The sequence below is a fragment of the Cinclus cinclus genome, chromosome 3, assembly GCF_963662255.1.
Source record: "Cinclus cinclus chromosome 3, bCinCin1.1, whole genome shotgun sequence".
Classification (NCBI taxonomy): Eukaryota; Metazoa; Chordata; class Aves; order Passeriformes; family Cinclidae; genus Cinclus; species Cinclus cinclus.
Genome location: NC_085048.1, coordinates 42,648,827 through 42,664,127, shown reverse-complemented (window position 1 = coordinate 42,664,127; position 15,301 = coordinate 42,648,827). Strand labels below are relative to the sequence as shown.

Sequence of the window (15,301 nt, the reverse complement as noted above, 5' to 3'; positions counted from 1 at the left end):
TTATGATGCTAAAAAATGAATCCAGCCTTTTCAGCCTTCCTCCTTCCAAAAAACGCAATTCTAGTGCCAGATCAGCATTTTGGAATAGAAACTGTGTGATTTTCTTGGCTCCTGCACTGATAATAGAATAAAAATATTCTACAAACTCTCAGAAAAATAATCTCAAATGCTTTGATGCATTTAATTTTCAAAGCTGAAATTCCATACATATGGAATAATTAAGGAGCTGTACTTTGCAGATTACCCACTAATTTCACTAAGACTCATCTATCTGCTAAAAAGAGCTATCCAAATAATCATGAAGATGCCCTGTAAATATGCTTATTTCTTTTCTGTAGAAGAAAAAACCCATATATTTATATGAGTCAAAATTTCCCTGATTATTTTTTTTTGTCTACCTTATAAACTGTGCTTTTTAAAAAGAGCAATCAATATACTTCAGTGCCACCACTGAACTGTAATCACTAAACAAGAAAAGGAGAAACTGGAAGATTGAAGTGTGACACAAAGATTCCTGAAACATTTCACTTCCAGAGAGAGCTCAGATGCTTGTACTCATGCACTGGAGTGTCCTTTTCCTTGAAAAGTCATTATCATTTCATTGTTTCTCCATCCCCAGCTGAAGGCAGCAACGTGAGAACTCTGCTATTTTGCACCAGGAGAGTGCAGTTTCATTCATCACATTTCTGTGACAACAGCTTCCACCTCTTTCCTCCAATACCTTTCACCTCACCATGGCTGCTGCTTGCTTGCACCCTTGGCCACCCTTCCGTGGTGATAACACTGCCCACCCTTATTTGTGGGGAACATGGGGATTCTCAATGAAAAAATATACAAAGATAAGATACAAGCCTGAAGACTTCCCCAGCTGAGTTTGCAATGCAGCCCCACAACCACTTATCCTAGTCTAACACCAAGAGTGATACGAAAGCTCTAGAAACTTACTGAGGCAGCAGCACTGCTGCCAAATGTAAAAGTCAAGTCATCTCCATAGGATTCCCATCGAGAAGGGTGGCTGTAAAAGTTTAAGCCTCCACCCCACACTGATACTGCAAAGCCTTATATGGCTGCTTGCACAGCAGCTGCTGAATTGCTGCATGTTACATCTTTGCATGTTCAGGAGAAAATCACATTCAGTGCCAGTTTTCAATAATACAGGAGATTGTGAAGCTTGCAGCAAGGTCCACAGCCACACCACAAGCAGCCAAACCATCTCTGGAGTGAGGATCTGGAATTCCCTTTAGCCATCTCCCAAGTAGTTAACCCCCCTCCTTTTTAAGTCAGAACCAGCCAGACTAGTCTGAGGAAAAGCATGGGCACCAGTTTCCTCAACTGAATAGGCTTAAGCAATAAGAAACACTTCCCCACCTTCCATTCAGAGGTGTTTAGTGATACTCTGCTGATGTAAAAGCAATTTAAGGATCACTGCTTTCACCAGTGATATCCATCAGGCAAAAGCCAGTCCATATCTGTCCTGAAGAACTGTCCTTTAAAAGGAGCCAAGCATCACATAGTACCTCTGTAACAGTCCTGGTTACTTTCAGCTGATTTCCAAAAGGGAAAAAAAAGCACTCCTACATACAGGGAATTAAACATTTAAACAGCGTCTCCTTATTAATTTGTGTTGGTTTTAAAAAGCATTATAAATGGTCCTTACCCCCTAGTTTTTAGTTCGTGGGATCATTCTTAAATGACACTTTTACAGTCACTTTTATACACCTTTGTAGAAACTCGTGGTCCTAATTTTTGCTTCTGTTGAGAATTAGTGGGGAAATAAGGCAGGCCTTTACTGCAATGGGTTACTTAAGGAAGATTAATCGAAAAATATTTACATGGGAGTATACTTTGTGAAACAAAACTCTGGATGGTTCTAAATGTACCTACTACCTCCGTAATGTAGTTGCAAACCAGAACAAGCAACAATAACATTTTTCCCAATTTGACAATTCATTTCCTTTTAGCTTTGGTTCATATATCTGCTTTGATATCTTGTGTTTGTGCCCCAGACAAAATATCCTCTTCCTTCCAGTATCCCAACCCTTGTGCACAACTTCCTCAGTCTTGGAGAAAAGGAGAATAGCATGCTCTGGAAAGGGTGCACTTACTGCTTTGCCAAAGAGGGAAATACCTCTTAAAACAAAATTGTCCCACTACAGCCCTCTACCTTTGAGTCACTTGTGATTTCTACTTGTCAACATGCAAGGTTTAAAACTCTTCAGCAAAGTCCGATCTGATTCAACACCACTTAGTTATAATGGTGCTGCCATTCACTTAAATACGATATAGGTTTGACAATAACAATTGACTACAGTGTTTGGGTTAGATGCAAATAGATGAAATATGAAACATGGAAGATTAAGATGGCGGCTCCATAACTCAACTAACCAAATTATAAATTTCTTCAGACATTCATCTTAAACCATCAAGCTGTCAGTGAACTATTTTGTCATCTGTCTGTGTGTCTACACACTGTGCTAATTTATACACCAATTAGTAGCCAAAACTAATTTTTAAAAAAAATATAAATATATAAAAAAATCCCAATGCTGTAGCACTTCACATCACAATCAGTGGTCCCCATCACTTCTCTGCGTGCTGCAGCACAGCTGGTGAGTGCCAAAGCTTGGCTCCATGTCTCCAGCAGCTCCATCCCATTACGGATGCCACACGCGCCGAGGCTGCTGAGCAGACTTTGACACCCTGGTCTGATCCCTGCCGGATCTTCCACACACATGCTCACTGCAGACACACGTTTACTCCCCACTCCTCATTCGCTTCCTTCCTCAGCCTCCCTCCCTAAATCCTGCTAGCCACTTTTGTTTTGATTAGGACTGGGCTTGCCTGGACCCCAGCAGAAGTCAAAGATGACAAGTCTGTAAAAGAGTACTCTGCATGGGGACTTCCATACTCCAAATGGGCATACCTATGTCATATTAAACATAAGGAGCAATGGAATACCGATCCCACTTGCTTGCCCAGGACTTCCAGTTATCCTGAGCAATTAAGTAGTTTTTAAAGGATCCCCAAGATGCATCCCTGAAAAAGCACAGGATCATGTGCACTCACAATATAAGAAAGTCAGCATTGAGTGCATAATGCCATACACACATAATGCCCTGTCATAAAAAAGTAGTTCAACTGTGCCTAAAAACTAGGAGTTCAAAGAACAGGTATCTGATTCATCACTGAAAAGTATAGTTGGTCACATTAAGGGAAAAGACTATTCAGATGCTGCTTATGTATATCATTTTCCATTTATTCTTCTGTTTACAGTCAAAACAATCTCAGTAATTTTTCCTCCTTTTGTTATAGGTACTTGGAACACTAAGAGCAATCTTTATAACACACAAATGATAGCGCAGTACAGAAGGACTCAATGCAAGAAAAAAGGTTGTTTTCCATTTTTTGTAGTAACGGTAACAGTAAGAAAGTTCAGATGAAAGTGAAAAATTTCAAGCCAACTATGTTCCTTTTAATGAGAAGACAAAATACACCAGCTCCTACATGCTGCTCCTCCCTTCCTTCCTCTCCCCATCTCATAAAAGAGGATCCCAAAGAATGACTGTGTTTAAGGTTCAGAAATCTTGCATCAATCCCTTACTATGGTAAGAATTTTGGATTAAAGAGCCAGGTCCAAACAAACTCCATCTAAACAGAACAATACATCCCATCCTGAAAAAACACATTGTCGAGAAACAGAAATAAATTTTTAACCCTCGATACTCACAAACATGCATGTAATTGCAACTGTTTACATTCAGCACCCTACAGCTCATTATCATCTTTAACATCTGTGCCTCACACTAAGCAAAGGAAAAGAGACATATTTCTAACTTAGCCTGTACAAAGTATGCATGAAAAAGAATATACAGCATTTTTGCCTTACTGCCAGCATCCAAAAGAATGTGTTATATATTTGTGTCTAATTTTGAATGTGCAAAAAAGTCTTAACAAATCATCCTTTTCTAATTCTATGAGAACTTCAGTTCCTCTGAGTTCTTTGCACTGAAGACCTTTATTCATGTGCACCACAAAAGGTTTCCCTCACTTCACCTCTCCAGTCTGCTTTACCCTTTGACAAATAGATCTTCTTCTAAAATTTAATAAGAGCCACTCGCACAAAACTAGGTCCAGAATTCACATCACAAAAGAGAAACAAGCTGTATAATTCATTCCATGGTAACTTATAAAGAGAACATAGGACAATACTGAGCTAAATTCAGTAAGGTGCACATTCCTTGGATTTAAAAATGTTACAAAGGACTACCGTTGCTACTCTTTCCATTCTTTTTCAGAAGAAACAGAGTTGGCTTGGGACATTGCTGCACTGAGCACTGCTTCTGCTCAAAAAATCAAATAGTTTTTAGGACTCATAATTTTTATATGACCCTGAATGACTCAAACACAAGACTTAAAGATATAAGCTTTATCAAAATACAGCTAAAAAGGAGAAGACTGTGGACGTGTGTAAGTGTACCAAATTACACTGTAGACACACAGATGCACATATATAATGGCTGACGTGTTTCTACCTTAAATAATGCATCCAGCTCTAGGTACTTCATTACCAGAAGGGTAACAACAGTCTGAAGGTAGTTCAGAGGAGATCAATCAAAATGATTAACACCAAAGGAGGGACTTAAAAGGCAGGGTTAAAAACTCAGTACTGCAGCTGTTCCATGAACAGTACTTTCATTGGGTGGAGGGGAAGAAAAGTCCAAACAAAAGCACAGTCCTCTAAAACTTTACCAATATATACAATTAACAAAGCACTGACTTCAGAAAAAGGTGACTACAATCCACACATAGCTAAGGGAGAACTCCAAGAAGAAAGCAAAATTATTTACTGCAAGCTCAAAAGGCTAGGTATAATGAGCTTAAACTATTACAGGAATTTTGACTTGACATACAGTAAGTTTTTGCTCATAGCATGATCTCTTAAACTGGGCACAACCTCACCAAGAAAGGGTAAGATACGAAAGTAAAAATGCTGTTACAGGGCTCAAGCTAGCTTTGACAGGACTTTGACTAAGTAAACTAGAAGCTTCTCTCCCCTGCTCAACTGCCAAATTCTACAAAATTATACTAGTAGCTACAACTACTGCAGAATGAGTGAATGAATACAGGCAACACTACGTGCACACACTTAAATGATGAAATGTTTTCAAGGCAGTTTTGAACAGTAGTATTTTGTTCCAGCAGATAAATAAACTAATATCTTCACCTTGAAAAGGACCCTTCGCATGACAAATTTTTTCAAATTAATGAAACTAACAGGAATAGGGTTCAATCACTGCTTAGGCAACAGACTCTGTTGTACAAGCAGCAGTGCTAAATAACATTACAGATTTAAAGGCATTTTTATGCTCTGGCTGCTACTGCTAGAACTGGTCAGCTAGTTAGGTAACAAAGCATTCTATGTAGCAAAATCAATTATCCAAAGTGTACTCTGAAACAGAATAGATATCTGAATAGATAGTAGTTTTCCCTGTTAAATGACAGAGAAAACTGAAGAAGAAAACGAAAGAAGATTAATGTCACCATGAAGTTTAGATTTCATCAGGATGAAAAGTATGAGAAATGTACTTTCTTTGCTGCAAGAGCAAATTCACTGCATAATACTAATAATAACTTCACTCGGTAAGACATATCTCTAAGTAAACTCAAAATGACTGAGGCGCACAGTTGACATGCAATGAAACATGGCATTTTTCACTCATTTTACACTATGATTATCTTAGAAACCCAAGGGTGTGGATAAGTTGTAGATTATTAAACTGTAATTAACAAACTTGTCTAACATTTCCTTCTCTTCCCCTCCTTTAGGGGACACAACTCAATAGAGACTTCCAAATTTACTACAACTTTATTATTTTCTATGACTACTTTCCATTATGAAACCAAAAACCTTGTCTAGTATTACTTAAATGTATCAGGTTATCATGCAGTTCAATACTTCTCTATTTCCACAGCTCTAAGAATATCTTTGTTTCCAAATGTGTTTTTTATTAACAGCACTGCTATGTTTCAAATATTTGTCTTCTACTATTCAGGAAGCAAAAAAAAAAAATTACATACATTAACACAAAATTACATTAAGAAAGAGGGGGTTTTATCTTTAAAGTAAATTTATAAAAGTGTAAAGAGCAACTTTGTGACTTAAGATACAAAGAAGGGAAGAAAAGGGGGAAAGGAGGAAGACTGCTCCTTCTTTGATAAATGTTTCATTCATTCAATTCTAAAGAGAACAAGCAGCAGCAAAGAGTGGGCAGCTTATATGCCAGTACAAAGCAGGAAGTGTAGGAATTTAGTGAGTTCACTACTGGATTCTATGCTTCGTACATAATTTCAAATGCAAGCTGCTCTGTTGAAGTGTAGGCCCTTAGGTGCAAGGGCACATGTAAGGCAGCAAAACCAGAATTCCACCCCACCCTGCATTGCAAGGGAACAGGCCACAGCAGCAGTTTCTTTAGAAGTTTCATCCACCTTTTTACTAACCTAATCAAAGGTATATGCTTTAAAAAAGCCTGATAAAGTTACTGCAGAATAAAGCCGGGCCACCAAGAGCAACATTAAAAGGCAGTCACTATATAATGATGGAACACCCCCTTCACCGTCATTGCAAACGTCATAGAAAACGGACAGCCACTTAAAAAGATGCCTTCTGCCTCCCTAACATGGCCCTAGCCAACCCCAAAATGGTCTCTTTACCTGATACCTCTCTTCTCTGCTCTGATCACAGAAGAATGGGTGAAATTTAAAATAGCGTTGTTACAATTGGAGACTTAGAGAAGGACCAGAGGTCTTCTTCACAAACCACAGTACAGATCTCGTAAAAAGTTCTCCTATTATTTTGTACCTATTTTGCATCTGTAACTCTTACATTAAGGCATTAATACCAGTTTCCACGTTCAAAACACGAAAACATAAATGCTGCTGTGCTTAAAATTAAGACCATGGGCCATACACCCCTTGTCTCCTCAACAGCCTTACGGAGACCCTGCTTTTGGTCTGAATACTTAATCATTACTTTTTTTTTTTTTCTCTAGAAAGGAATAATTAAAAATCAACCAACCAAACCACATACACGCTTCAGAGTATCACCACAGGGACACTCGCAGGCCTGAATTACTGCAAAATAACACTATAATTATGTCTTAATTTCACTAACTAATCTCAGATGAGCTTTTAAAGAGTAATTCGAGGTTTACAAGTAAACCGTTTAAAACTGTACTCAAATGTTATCTGAATGAAACCCGACATTAATTTATCTTTTTCCCAGCTTAATTTTAAACAGTTTCCAAGGAAAGGCATATCTGCTCCCGATCAGTCTGGTGACAAATGATAAACCTTGTTAAAAAGTGTGACATTTGAAAATAAATAAAAACCACAGGAGACTTTTCTAACCAAGGAGGAAGATACGAAGAAACATTATACCTTTGCACAAATCACCAGCCACAGAGACTAAGCAAAATCTAACTCAAATTGTACACTGCCAACAAAACCACTACCTAAGGCAACTCTTTAACTACAGATGTACTTAAATACCTAGAAAAAATAGGTTACTTCACATAAAACCGGAGTCCAACTGAGCTCAAACAATTGTGGCAGGCTGAGATAGAAGACAAAAACGGGTCTTACTTGGTGTACAAAGACATCAACTGGAGACTCCAAGGGGCTTCCCTCTCGGTTGCTCATGGAGATGAACCCGAATCCCATTCTCACATTGAACCATTTGCAATGGCCGGTTCCGTGCAAAACCTGGGATTCCTCTTCTTCTTCCTGCTCCGGCAACTTCCCGGGCTCGTCTCCACCTTTACTCGCCCCTGCTGAGGAAGAGGGAAAGGCGGGGGGTGCGGGGGTGTGAGGGGGAAGGGGGGAGAAAAAGAAGGAAGATAGGGACAAGATGCAAAGCAAAGAGTTAAATTCTGGTAACATCCTTTTGCCGCTGTATAAAGGAGTTACTACAAACGGAATGGGGGGGGGGGAAGGGGGTGAACAAAACAAAATCAAAAAGCAAACGGTGAAAAGTGCGTTCTTTCCCTAAATACTAAAATAAACAACCTTCTCCCCAAAATACATAAAAAAATAAAATCACCGGAGGTTACAGAGAGGAAACACTGCGCACGGAGGCTCTCCCTCTCTCCGAGCCCAGGGCAGCCCACGTTTCTGTACATACGTGTATTTTTCCATTTAACTCCATCTTTCAGCCACATTACAGCACGGAACGCGATACTTTACTTGAATATTGCTGGTTTAAGACCGATCCCATTTCTCAACAGAAATTCTCAGCCCAATTAGTCTCTCCTCGCAAGGCGCAGGACCGGGGGGGCGAGGGGGGAGGCCGGCCGAGGAGGGGTGGAGGAGAGAGAATAAGCAAAATTGGGTAGATTGCACAACTGGTTATTGCACATGCAGCGCCGAAACCACTATTTTCCGACGTGTATCCATCCCTCCTTGGAATAAACTTTCGATTAAAGTTGGGACAGGTGTACGGCCGTTTTCTCATCCCACCACTGCAACTGTGCTTAATCAAACAGGAACAATTCAAACAATAGCCCCCTGAAAGCTTTTCAAGTTGTGAATCGGTGTGGGCGGTACGGAACAGTTTCTGAGCTGGGTAACAATGGGTTTGGAGAAAGCCCCCTTGCGCGAGCTGCTAAAAAAGGGTAATGCATAGTTGGGTTAAAAAGGGGTGGGGGGAGGGGGGACAGGGGGAGAGAGCGAGCGAGCGAGCGAGCGAGCGAAAATCAGAGTAAAACAATAGAAAAAGAAAATTAACCTTCGGCCATGTTGCCCCACGGGCCCTCTGCTCCAAACTCGTGAGATGAAAACTTTCCCTGTGGATCGAAGTGGTCTTCTGCATTAATCTAACATCCTGATTTTGAACGATCGCAAATTTAGCTCGCATGGTCTAATGTGCTTTCCCTCTTTTGATTTTTCCCCGTCTCTCTCGCTCCGTTTCTGGCCCCCTGCGCACACGTGACTCGGTCAATTACATGCTTTCTTGCTACTAATTTCGCATCGGATCCTTAAGGGGTTGGCAGGAGGCAGGAGCAGCCAATCGCCATTTCAAGTAGCCTGACACACCAAAATAATTTATGAATGAACAAGAAATTTCCAACACGGCGCGCTTTTTTTTTTTTCTTTTTTTTTTTTTTCTTTTTCTTTCTTTTTTTTTTCCCCTTCCTTTTCGGACAGCTAATCTGCACGCTTCTTTACGGGAAATCGAGATGACGTATTATTCTGGGGTTTCTGCCCTCCCGTGCATGCAGAAATCCGTGTGTTTCTGGATACAGCCCGCTGAATAACAGCTGCACGCAGGGGCGGCCGGGCGGAGGAGACTGGGGGTGTCTGTGCCCGCCGCAGGCGGGCTCCGCGTACGCACAGCAAGAGGAGATGCTCCCGGACAGGGGCACACGTGTGTGCAAACGTGGACAGGGACACACGTGTGTGCAAACGGGGACACACGTGTGTGCAAACACGGACAGGGGCACACGTGTGTGCAAACATGGACAGGGACACACATGTGCAGGCACGGACGGGGACACACGTGTGTGCAAACATGGACCGGGGCACACGTGTGTGCAAACGTGGACCGGGACACACGTGTGTGCAAACGCGGACAGGGACACACGTGTGTGCAAACACGCAGGGCGAGCGCCGGCAGGCGCCTGTGGCACCCCCTGCGCACAACGCGGGCAGATCCGCAACGGGATCGTTACTAATTTCGCATTCAAATCAGAAGCGCGCCGGAAACGCGGTGTCACCTTAATATGCCACAGAATGTGCGGAGATCTAGCGTTTCACAACATTTTTGGAGGGGGGATGGGGCGAGGAATTGTACTTCACAGGTTTCTCCGCCATCTCTTTCCGGGGGAGGGGATGTGATTAATGACTTCCTAAATAAGAACCCAGTTTTCAAGCCGAGAACTGGAGTGAACCTCAACCAGCAGTTGGGTGAGGACTGACAGAGACTGGGATTTACTGGAGAAGAGGGCGGAAAAAAAAAAAAAAAAAAAAAAAAAAAAAAAAAAAAAAAAAGCAGCCTCGGGGAAGAGGACAAAGAGGGGAGAAGTAACAGTACTCGGGGGTTGCTGTTTTAAGTCTTCACTGCCAGGGGGAGGGGGGGATCCAATTCGGAGAAGAAATGTGTGATGTGTAACGGGCTTGGTAACAGCCCTTTTGCAAAGGCACTCCCCTTCCGCGCTCACAGGTACACAGCCATGGCCCTGCCCTCCAGCCCTTCCCGCTGCTGTACGCACGGGAAGCGCTTTTAAAATAATACTTTAGAAACGTGAAAAACGAACAATTAGGGGAGAAATAGTTTTGTTTTCCATCTGTCCATCTCTTTTTGTAACGTTATAGATGAAAGTGTTCTGTCCTCATCACTACCTACTCGCATTAACCTGTCTTTCCATGCGATATATATATATATGCGTGTGTGTGTGTGTGTGTGTGTGTGTGTGTGAGTGTGTGTGTGTGTGTGCTCTAAACGTTGCCCCTATCTTGTAAAAACCTGGACTCTGACTTTCTTTTTAACCTTCCCCCTCCTCCCCCAGCATCCTCTCTTATCCCAAGGACACACAAACAAAAGCCAAGGCAACAAACTGATCCGTGCAGAACCTGAATGCAAGGGGCTTATGCATTTGCAAAGCACTTGCTGTTGTTTGGGAAGTGGCGTCGATCAGTCTGCCCAATTAAGGGGAACGCCTTTGCCCCCACGGGCCTGTTTACTCCTTTTGTTGCCTTCCAGGAAAGCGTCAATTCCCCTGCTAGCGCCTCATTTCTGTGTGAAACACCAAGGTGGAGGCTCCGTGTGATCGTTTGCAAGAAAGAGGCGAGGGTGGGCAAGAGTGTACAAATACAAGCACCCTGGCAAGTGGAGCAGAAGCTTTAAATCCTGGAATTCCTTTGCAGTCTCCAACCGTAAATTTCCTATCGGTTATTTCAACAGTGAGGTCGACACTGACCTGCCTTACGCATTTGTGCAACATACCACTGCTTTTGGCTCATAACCTCCTTTTCCTCCTTACAGTAGCGATTATTTTACAATATTAAATATCCAGTCATTTAATATGCTTGGATCTTATGACCCCGATGATATCTACTATATAATAAATGTACGAGATTTTGATACACGTGAAACCTCAGTTATGAACAAGAAATTAAGGTTACCGGAATAAAACAATCCTTGCACCTCTTGAACTGCCCAAGACTACATATCTTGTGGCAGGGTGGCACATTTATGAAATACAAGATTCATCTGCCCTTCCCCTCGAAAAGACAGAAAATACCGGTTTGTAAAGTTTTTGAAGCCTTTATTTTAAAATATTGATTCATTTTGCCGATATTCCCTGTAAGAAAAAAACTCCTTAGAGGGTACAATATTGGTTAAACAGACAAGTTTCATTAAAGTACACTGACTTCATTAAATGGACAAAATGCCTTGTAAGCAAATTTCAGTGAAAAGAAAATTCACTATATGTTCTTCGACGAATAAATGAAAGACTACAAACTTCGTAAATAAATGAATGTAAATATATTGGTTGCAAAGTTTTTCTTAGGTGGCAAAATAAGTGCAGATTTTATAAAATGGAGAGGGGGTGGGATTTGCAATGTGTCTTTACTGAGATTTTCAGGCCTCCAGTATTAGTGGAATTAAGGTTGGGGTCACTGGACTGGTCACTGGTGTCAGATGTTATCGACTCATTCATTTCCTGCAAGGGACATCAGCCTTTCAAGTTTTGTGGAAGGTAGAGAGCTGTTGCCAGCTGGGAACTCTCCGGGTAAAAGAAAAAAAATTAAAAAGAAAGAAAAAAGGAATTCCAACCTACACCCTTCCAAAATTCATTCTGAAAGGAGGGGGGGAAAGAGTTAAAAAAAAAAAAGCCCATGGAACAAGTCAATTTGTGTAAAAAATTTGTTTAATGGTAATAGTTTACATGTATTAAAAAAATCTATTTCTATCCTTACATTTCGCTAAACAGATGCTAATTTTGGTAAGGACAATTATAGGAAGCTAGAATCATTGTCTTTCTACATGCACAGCAAGAGCTCTCTTGAAACTATGTAACCAAAACCAGTGGTGTTTGATTTCCTATTTGTCACCTTCCTAAAGCTTTTAAAGTCATAACTTCGGTATATTCTATTCCCCTAAACAAAACCAAAACAAGACAAAATCCGCACAACTCCCCCCCCCACCCAAACACACTATTCGCCCTCTCAAAAAAGACCCCCACCTCAAAAAAAAAAATAAAGAAACTGGGAAAAAAATAAAGCACAAAATTCCAAGCAAACGACGGATTGAAAGCACAAAAATCCAAACAAAACGCGTGTTTTACACTTGAAAGCAGAGCTCGGGGTGCTGCCACCACTTCCCATTTCAAAGCACAGCCAGCGCTCCTCGCCGACGGGCAGGCGGGAGGGGCAGGGACGGCGCCGCGGCGCCCCTGCCCCCTCTCCTCCGCGGCCCGGGCTGGGCTGCTCGGCGCCGCCCCGCCGATGTTGGGACCGAATGAGATGCCCGTCGTGTTTTTTCTACACGGTCTCCAGCGAAACCAGCTCTTCCTAGATGTGTGGTCCGAGGGTGGGGGGCCTGTCCTGCTGGTCCTACGGCCGGGAGGCTGTGCCGTGGTTTTTGCGGTGGTTCCCGCCAAAACCCTCTCACCTACATTTTGGGCGCCAAAGCCGCTTTCCCTTTCCGCTGCCGCTCAGCGCCGGGGCCGAGGGCGGGGTGGCCAGCGGCAGGGCTGGGGTGGCCAGCATCGCGGCGGGTGCCGCTCGGCGGGGAGCAGAGGACGCTTCCCACCGCTGCGCGTCCGCCGCCCGTCCAGCGGCCGCGCTCCGTCAGGGCCCGGGAGGCGGCGGATCTGTCCCCGCAACCCTACCCTAAAGCCGGGCTTTTGTTTAACACTTCCCAGAAAATGCGACTCCTTCCCATCGGGGACGTGGCGGCGTGCCTTCCCCCGCCTTCGGGAGATCGGGGTCGGACGCGCTCAGGACACTGTCAGCTCCCCTGGTTCGGCTTACTACCCTCGCTTTAAATCGCGACCATTAATAGTAGCAAACATGCAATTTGTAATTTTTTATTTTAGCAAAACACAGCGCCGGCCCAACTGCGCGCTGCCACGGCTCAGATTGAGCAGGGACGGGATTTGCCCGACGTGCGACTGCGGGGTATGATGTTACAGGCTTTACAGAGGCGCCTTCGCACCGCGCCCGTCCCGAACCGCGGCTCTTTTCGGGAAATGCAGTTTCAGGCCGCAGAAAGCGCCTCTCTCCCCTCACTCCCGCCAGCCGCAGGAGCTCTGTTTTTTAGTTTCCCCGGCGCCCCTCAGCCGTCACACTCAAGGCGGGCGCTCCTGGATGCCCCGGAGCCCGCCCCTGCTCCCTCATGGAACGGGGCAGCTCTCGCTGAGGCTGGCAGCCGCCCCTGCTCGAACCGGGGTCGGAGCGCGGTTTCAAGCACGAGCTTTGCGAAGACTTTGTGTTGAAACTGCCCGCCCTGCCGTCCGTGCGCCTCAGGGGGACTCCGAAAATACTGTCAATTGCTGGGACCCCGCTCGGGATCCGCGGCCAGGAGGACGCGGGAGGCATTCACTGGGAGAGCTCGGATGCAGGATGTGGTCTCACGTACATTAACCGTCTTTCAGCTGCCGATTTGCAACTGAGAGCGGCCGCTTCCCAGGGGGATTTAAGGAGGCTCTGGAAGTCCTTGCGGGAGACCGTCTGACAAGGGCTAACGCCCCGCAGGGAAGACCGGCCCTCAAGGAGGGACCGGCCGCACGGCTCAGTGTCACTGCTTCTCCTCCCGCTCGGCAGGCGCAGGACGATGAACGGGCGGGTCCGAGCCTCGGGCGCTTTCGCTCCAGCCGGGAGCGGGTCAGACGCACCCCGGTCTACGCGCGTCCCAGCCGGGAGCGCACCCTCCCCGACGGGCAAGTGCCGAGGCGCTGTGACCTGCGGCAACCCAGCGGTGACACGGGCAGTTCCTCCCGCCCCTGTAAACAGGCAACACCCGGCGCCTGCCACCGCCCGCCCCGGGCCGCCCACCGCTGCAGGGAGCGCGTCCCGCGGGGCGGGCGGCTCCCGGGGGTCCCGAGACGCGCGTCCCTCCCTCGGGGGCGGAGCGCCGCTCCGCGGGGATGTCCGCCCACCGGGAGGGCACGGCGGGTGCCCGGGCAGGGGGGGCTGGATGGGCGGGCAGAGGGGCTGGATAGAAGGGCTGGACGGGCGGGCAGGGGGGCTGGACGGGCGGAACTGCTGAGGCGTCGCGATCGGAGGAGGTGCGTGGCGGTTAGCGTGACAGCGGCACTGAAATAACTCCACGAGTATGAATTTTAGTTAGTCAGTGATTGAGGTGTGTGCGCCCGCCGGCGCGTCTGCCGGCGTGGTGGTGCGGCAGCGCTCATACAAAACCCGTGGGCTCCCATAATTTGCGACAGGTATGTGACATGGGGTTATTGTAAATAAACTTTCCTTATGTAATTGTTTATTTTTCTTACAGAAGCAGAACACTCAAGACTGCATCCAACAAGAACTCTGAAGCCCTGTGCACAAAATTTGCGATTCTTCCCCATCCCACCCAACGACTACATTAGTGAGAGTCAGCGGAACAGAAATGCTGAAGTACCTCAGTTTTATAGACACACAGTCAGCCACGTAAGACGCTGTAGAGAAGACTGACCTGAGCCTGAGGAGACCTTCTTGAATGACCTCATCGTCTTCTGAGGAACCTAAAATCAGAGAGCTGGAGTCAGTACCGAGTACACTGTCCCAGAATACCGTATTTAATTACCTCATCTGCAGTTTAACGGCTCATTAGGAGGCCATAAAATGCCAGGGCACTGACTCTATGAAGTGACCTGTAAACCTACTGTTTGAGACTAACCTAGCTCATCAGAACCACAATGAGATAACCAAGGCATAAGAGAAAAAAAATCAAGTGCTGCTTTCCCCCCCCCCGCCCCCCAGCACCAGTAAAAGCATTGCGCCTTTCTAATGAAAGCTACACGGTTGATGACAACGGAGGAAAAAGACAGAGATTTGCAGAATACTGGAAGGTGGTTTTTTCCTTTATCAATATTTAATTGCAGTAGGTAACCTAAGAACTAGTGAGTTGTCTTTACTATGCTAAAATTGTACATATTAAACAATCAAGTCATACTTTGTGTATGATTTAAGAAAAGCCAATAAAACAATTCTCCAGGATCGTTTCATGGTCAAAATAGTAACTCAGTGTCAACTTATGAATATCAACAGAAAAATGCTTTTAGTTATGACTGATAAAACTGCAGAG

At 44.7% G+C, this 15,301-nt stretch overlaps 1 protein-coding gene across 2 annotated transcripts in view; it reads right to left on the bottom strand.

Annotated features, from left to right (window-relative positions):
* The window catches only part of LIN28B (lin-28 homolog B), an 84,085-nt gene extending 69,362 nt beyond the window's left edge, over positions 1 to 14,723 (bottom strand). The window contains exons 1-2 of one of the 2 annotated variants that reach the window (XM_062488700.1): positions 14,690 to 14,723; positions 7,642 to 7,829 (exon numbers count right to left, since the gene is read on the bottom strand). In XM_062488700.1, the coding sequence (XP_062344684.1) occupies positions 7,642 to 7,829; positions 14,690 to 14,723 (222 nt within the window). Of the gene's footprint in view, positions 1 to 7,641; positions 7,830 to 8,098; positions 8,178 to 14,689 lie in introns of those variants that run through there. The other variant, XM_062488699.1, reaches the window with a different exon arrangement.
* Positions 14,724 to 15,301: the final 578 nt, after the last annotated feature.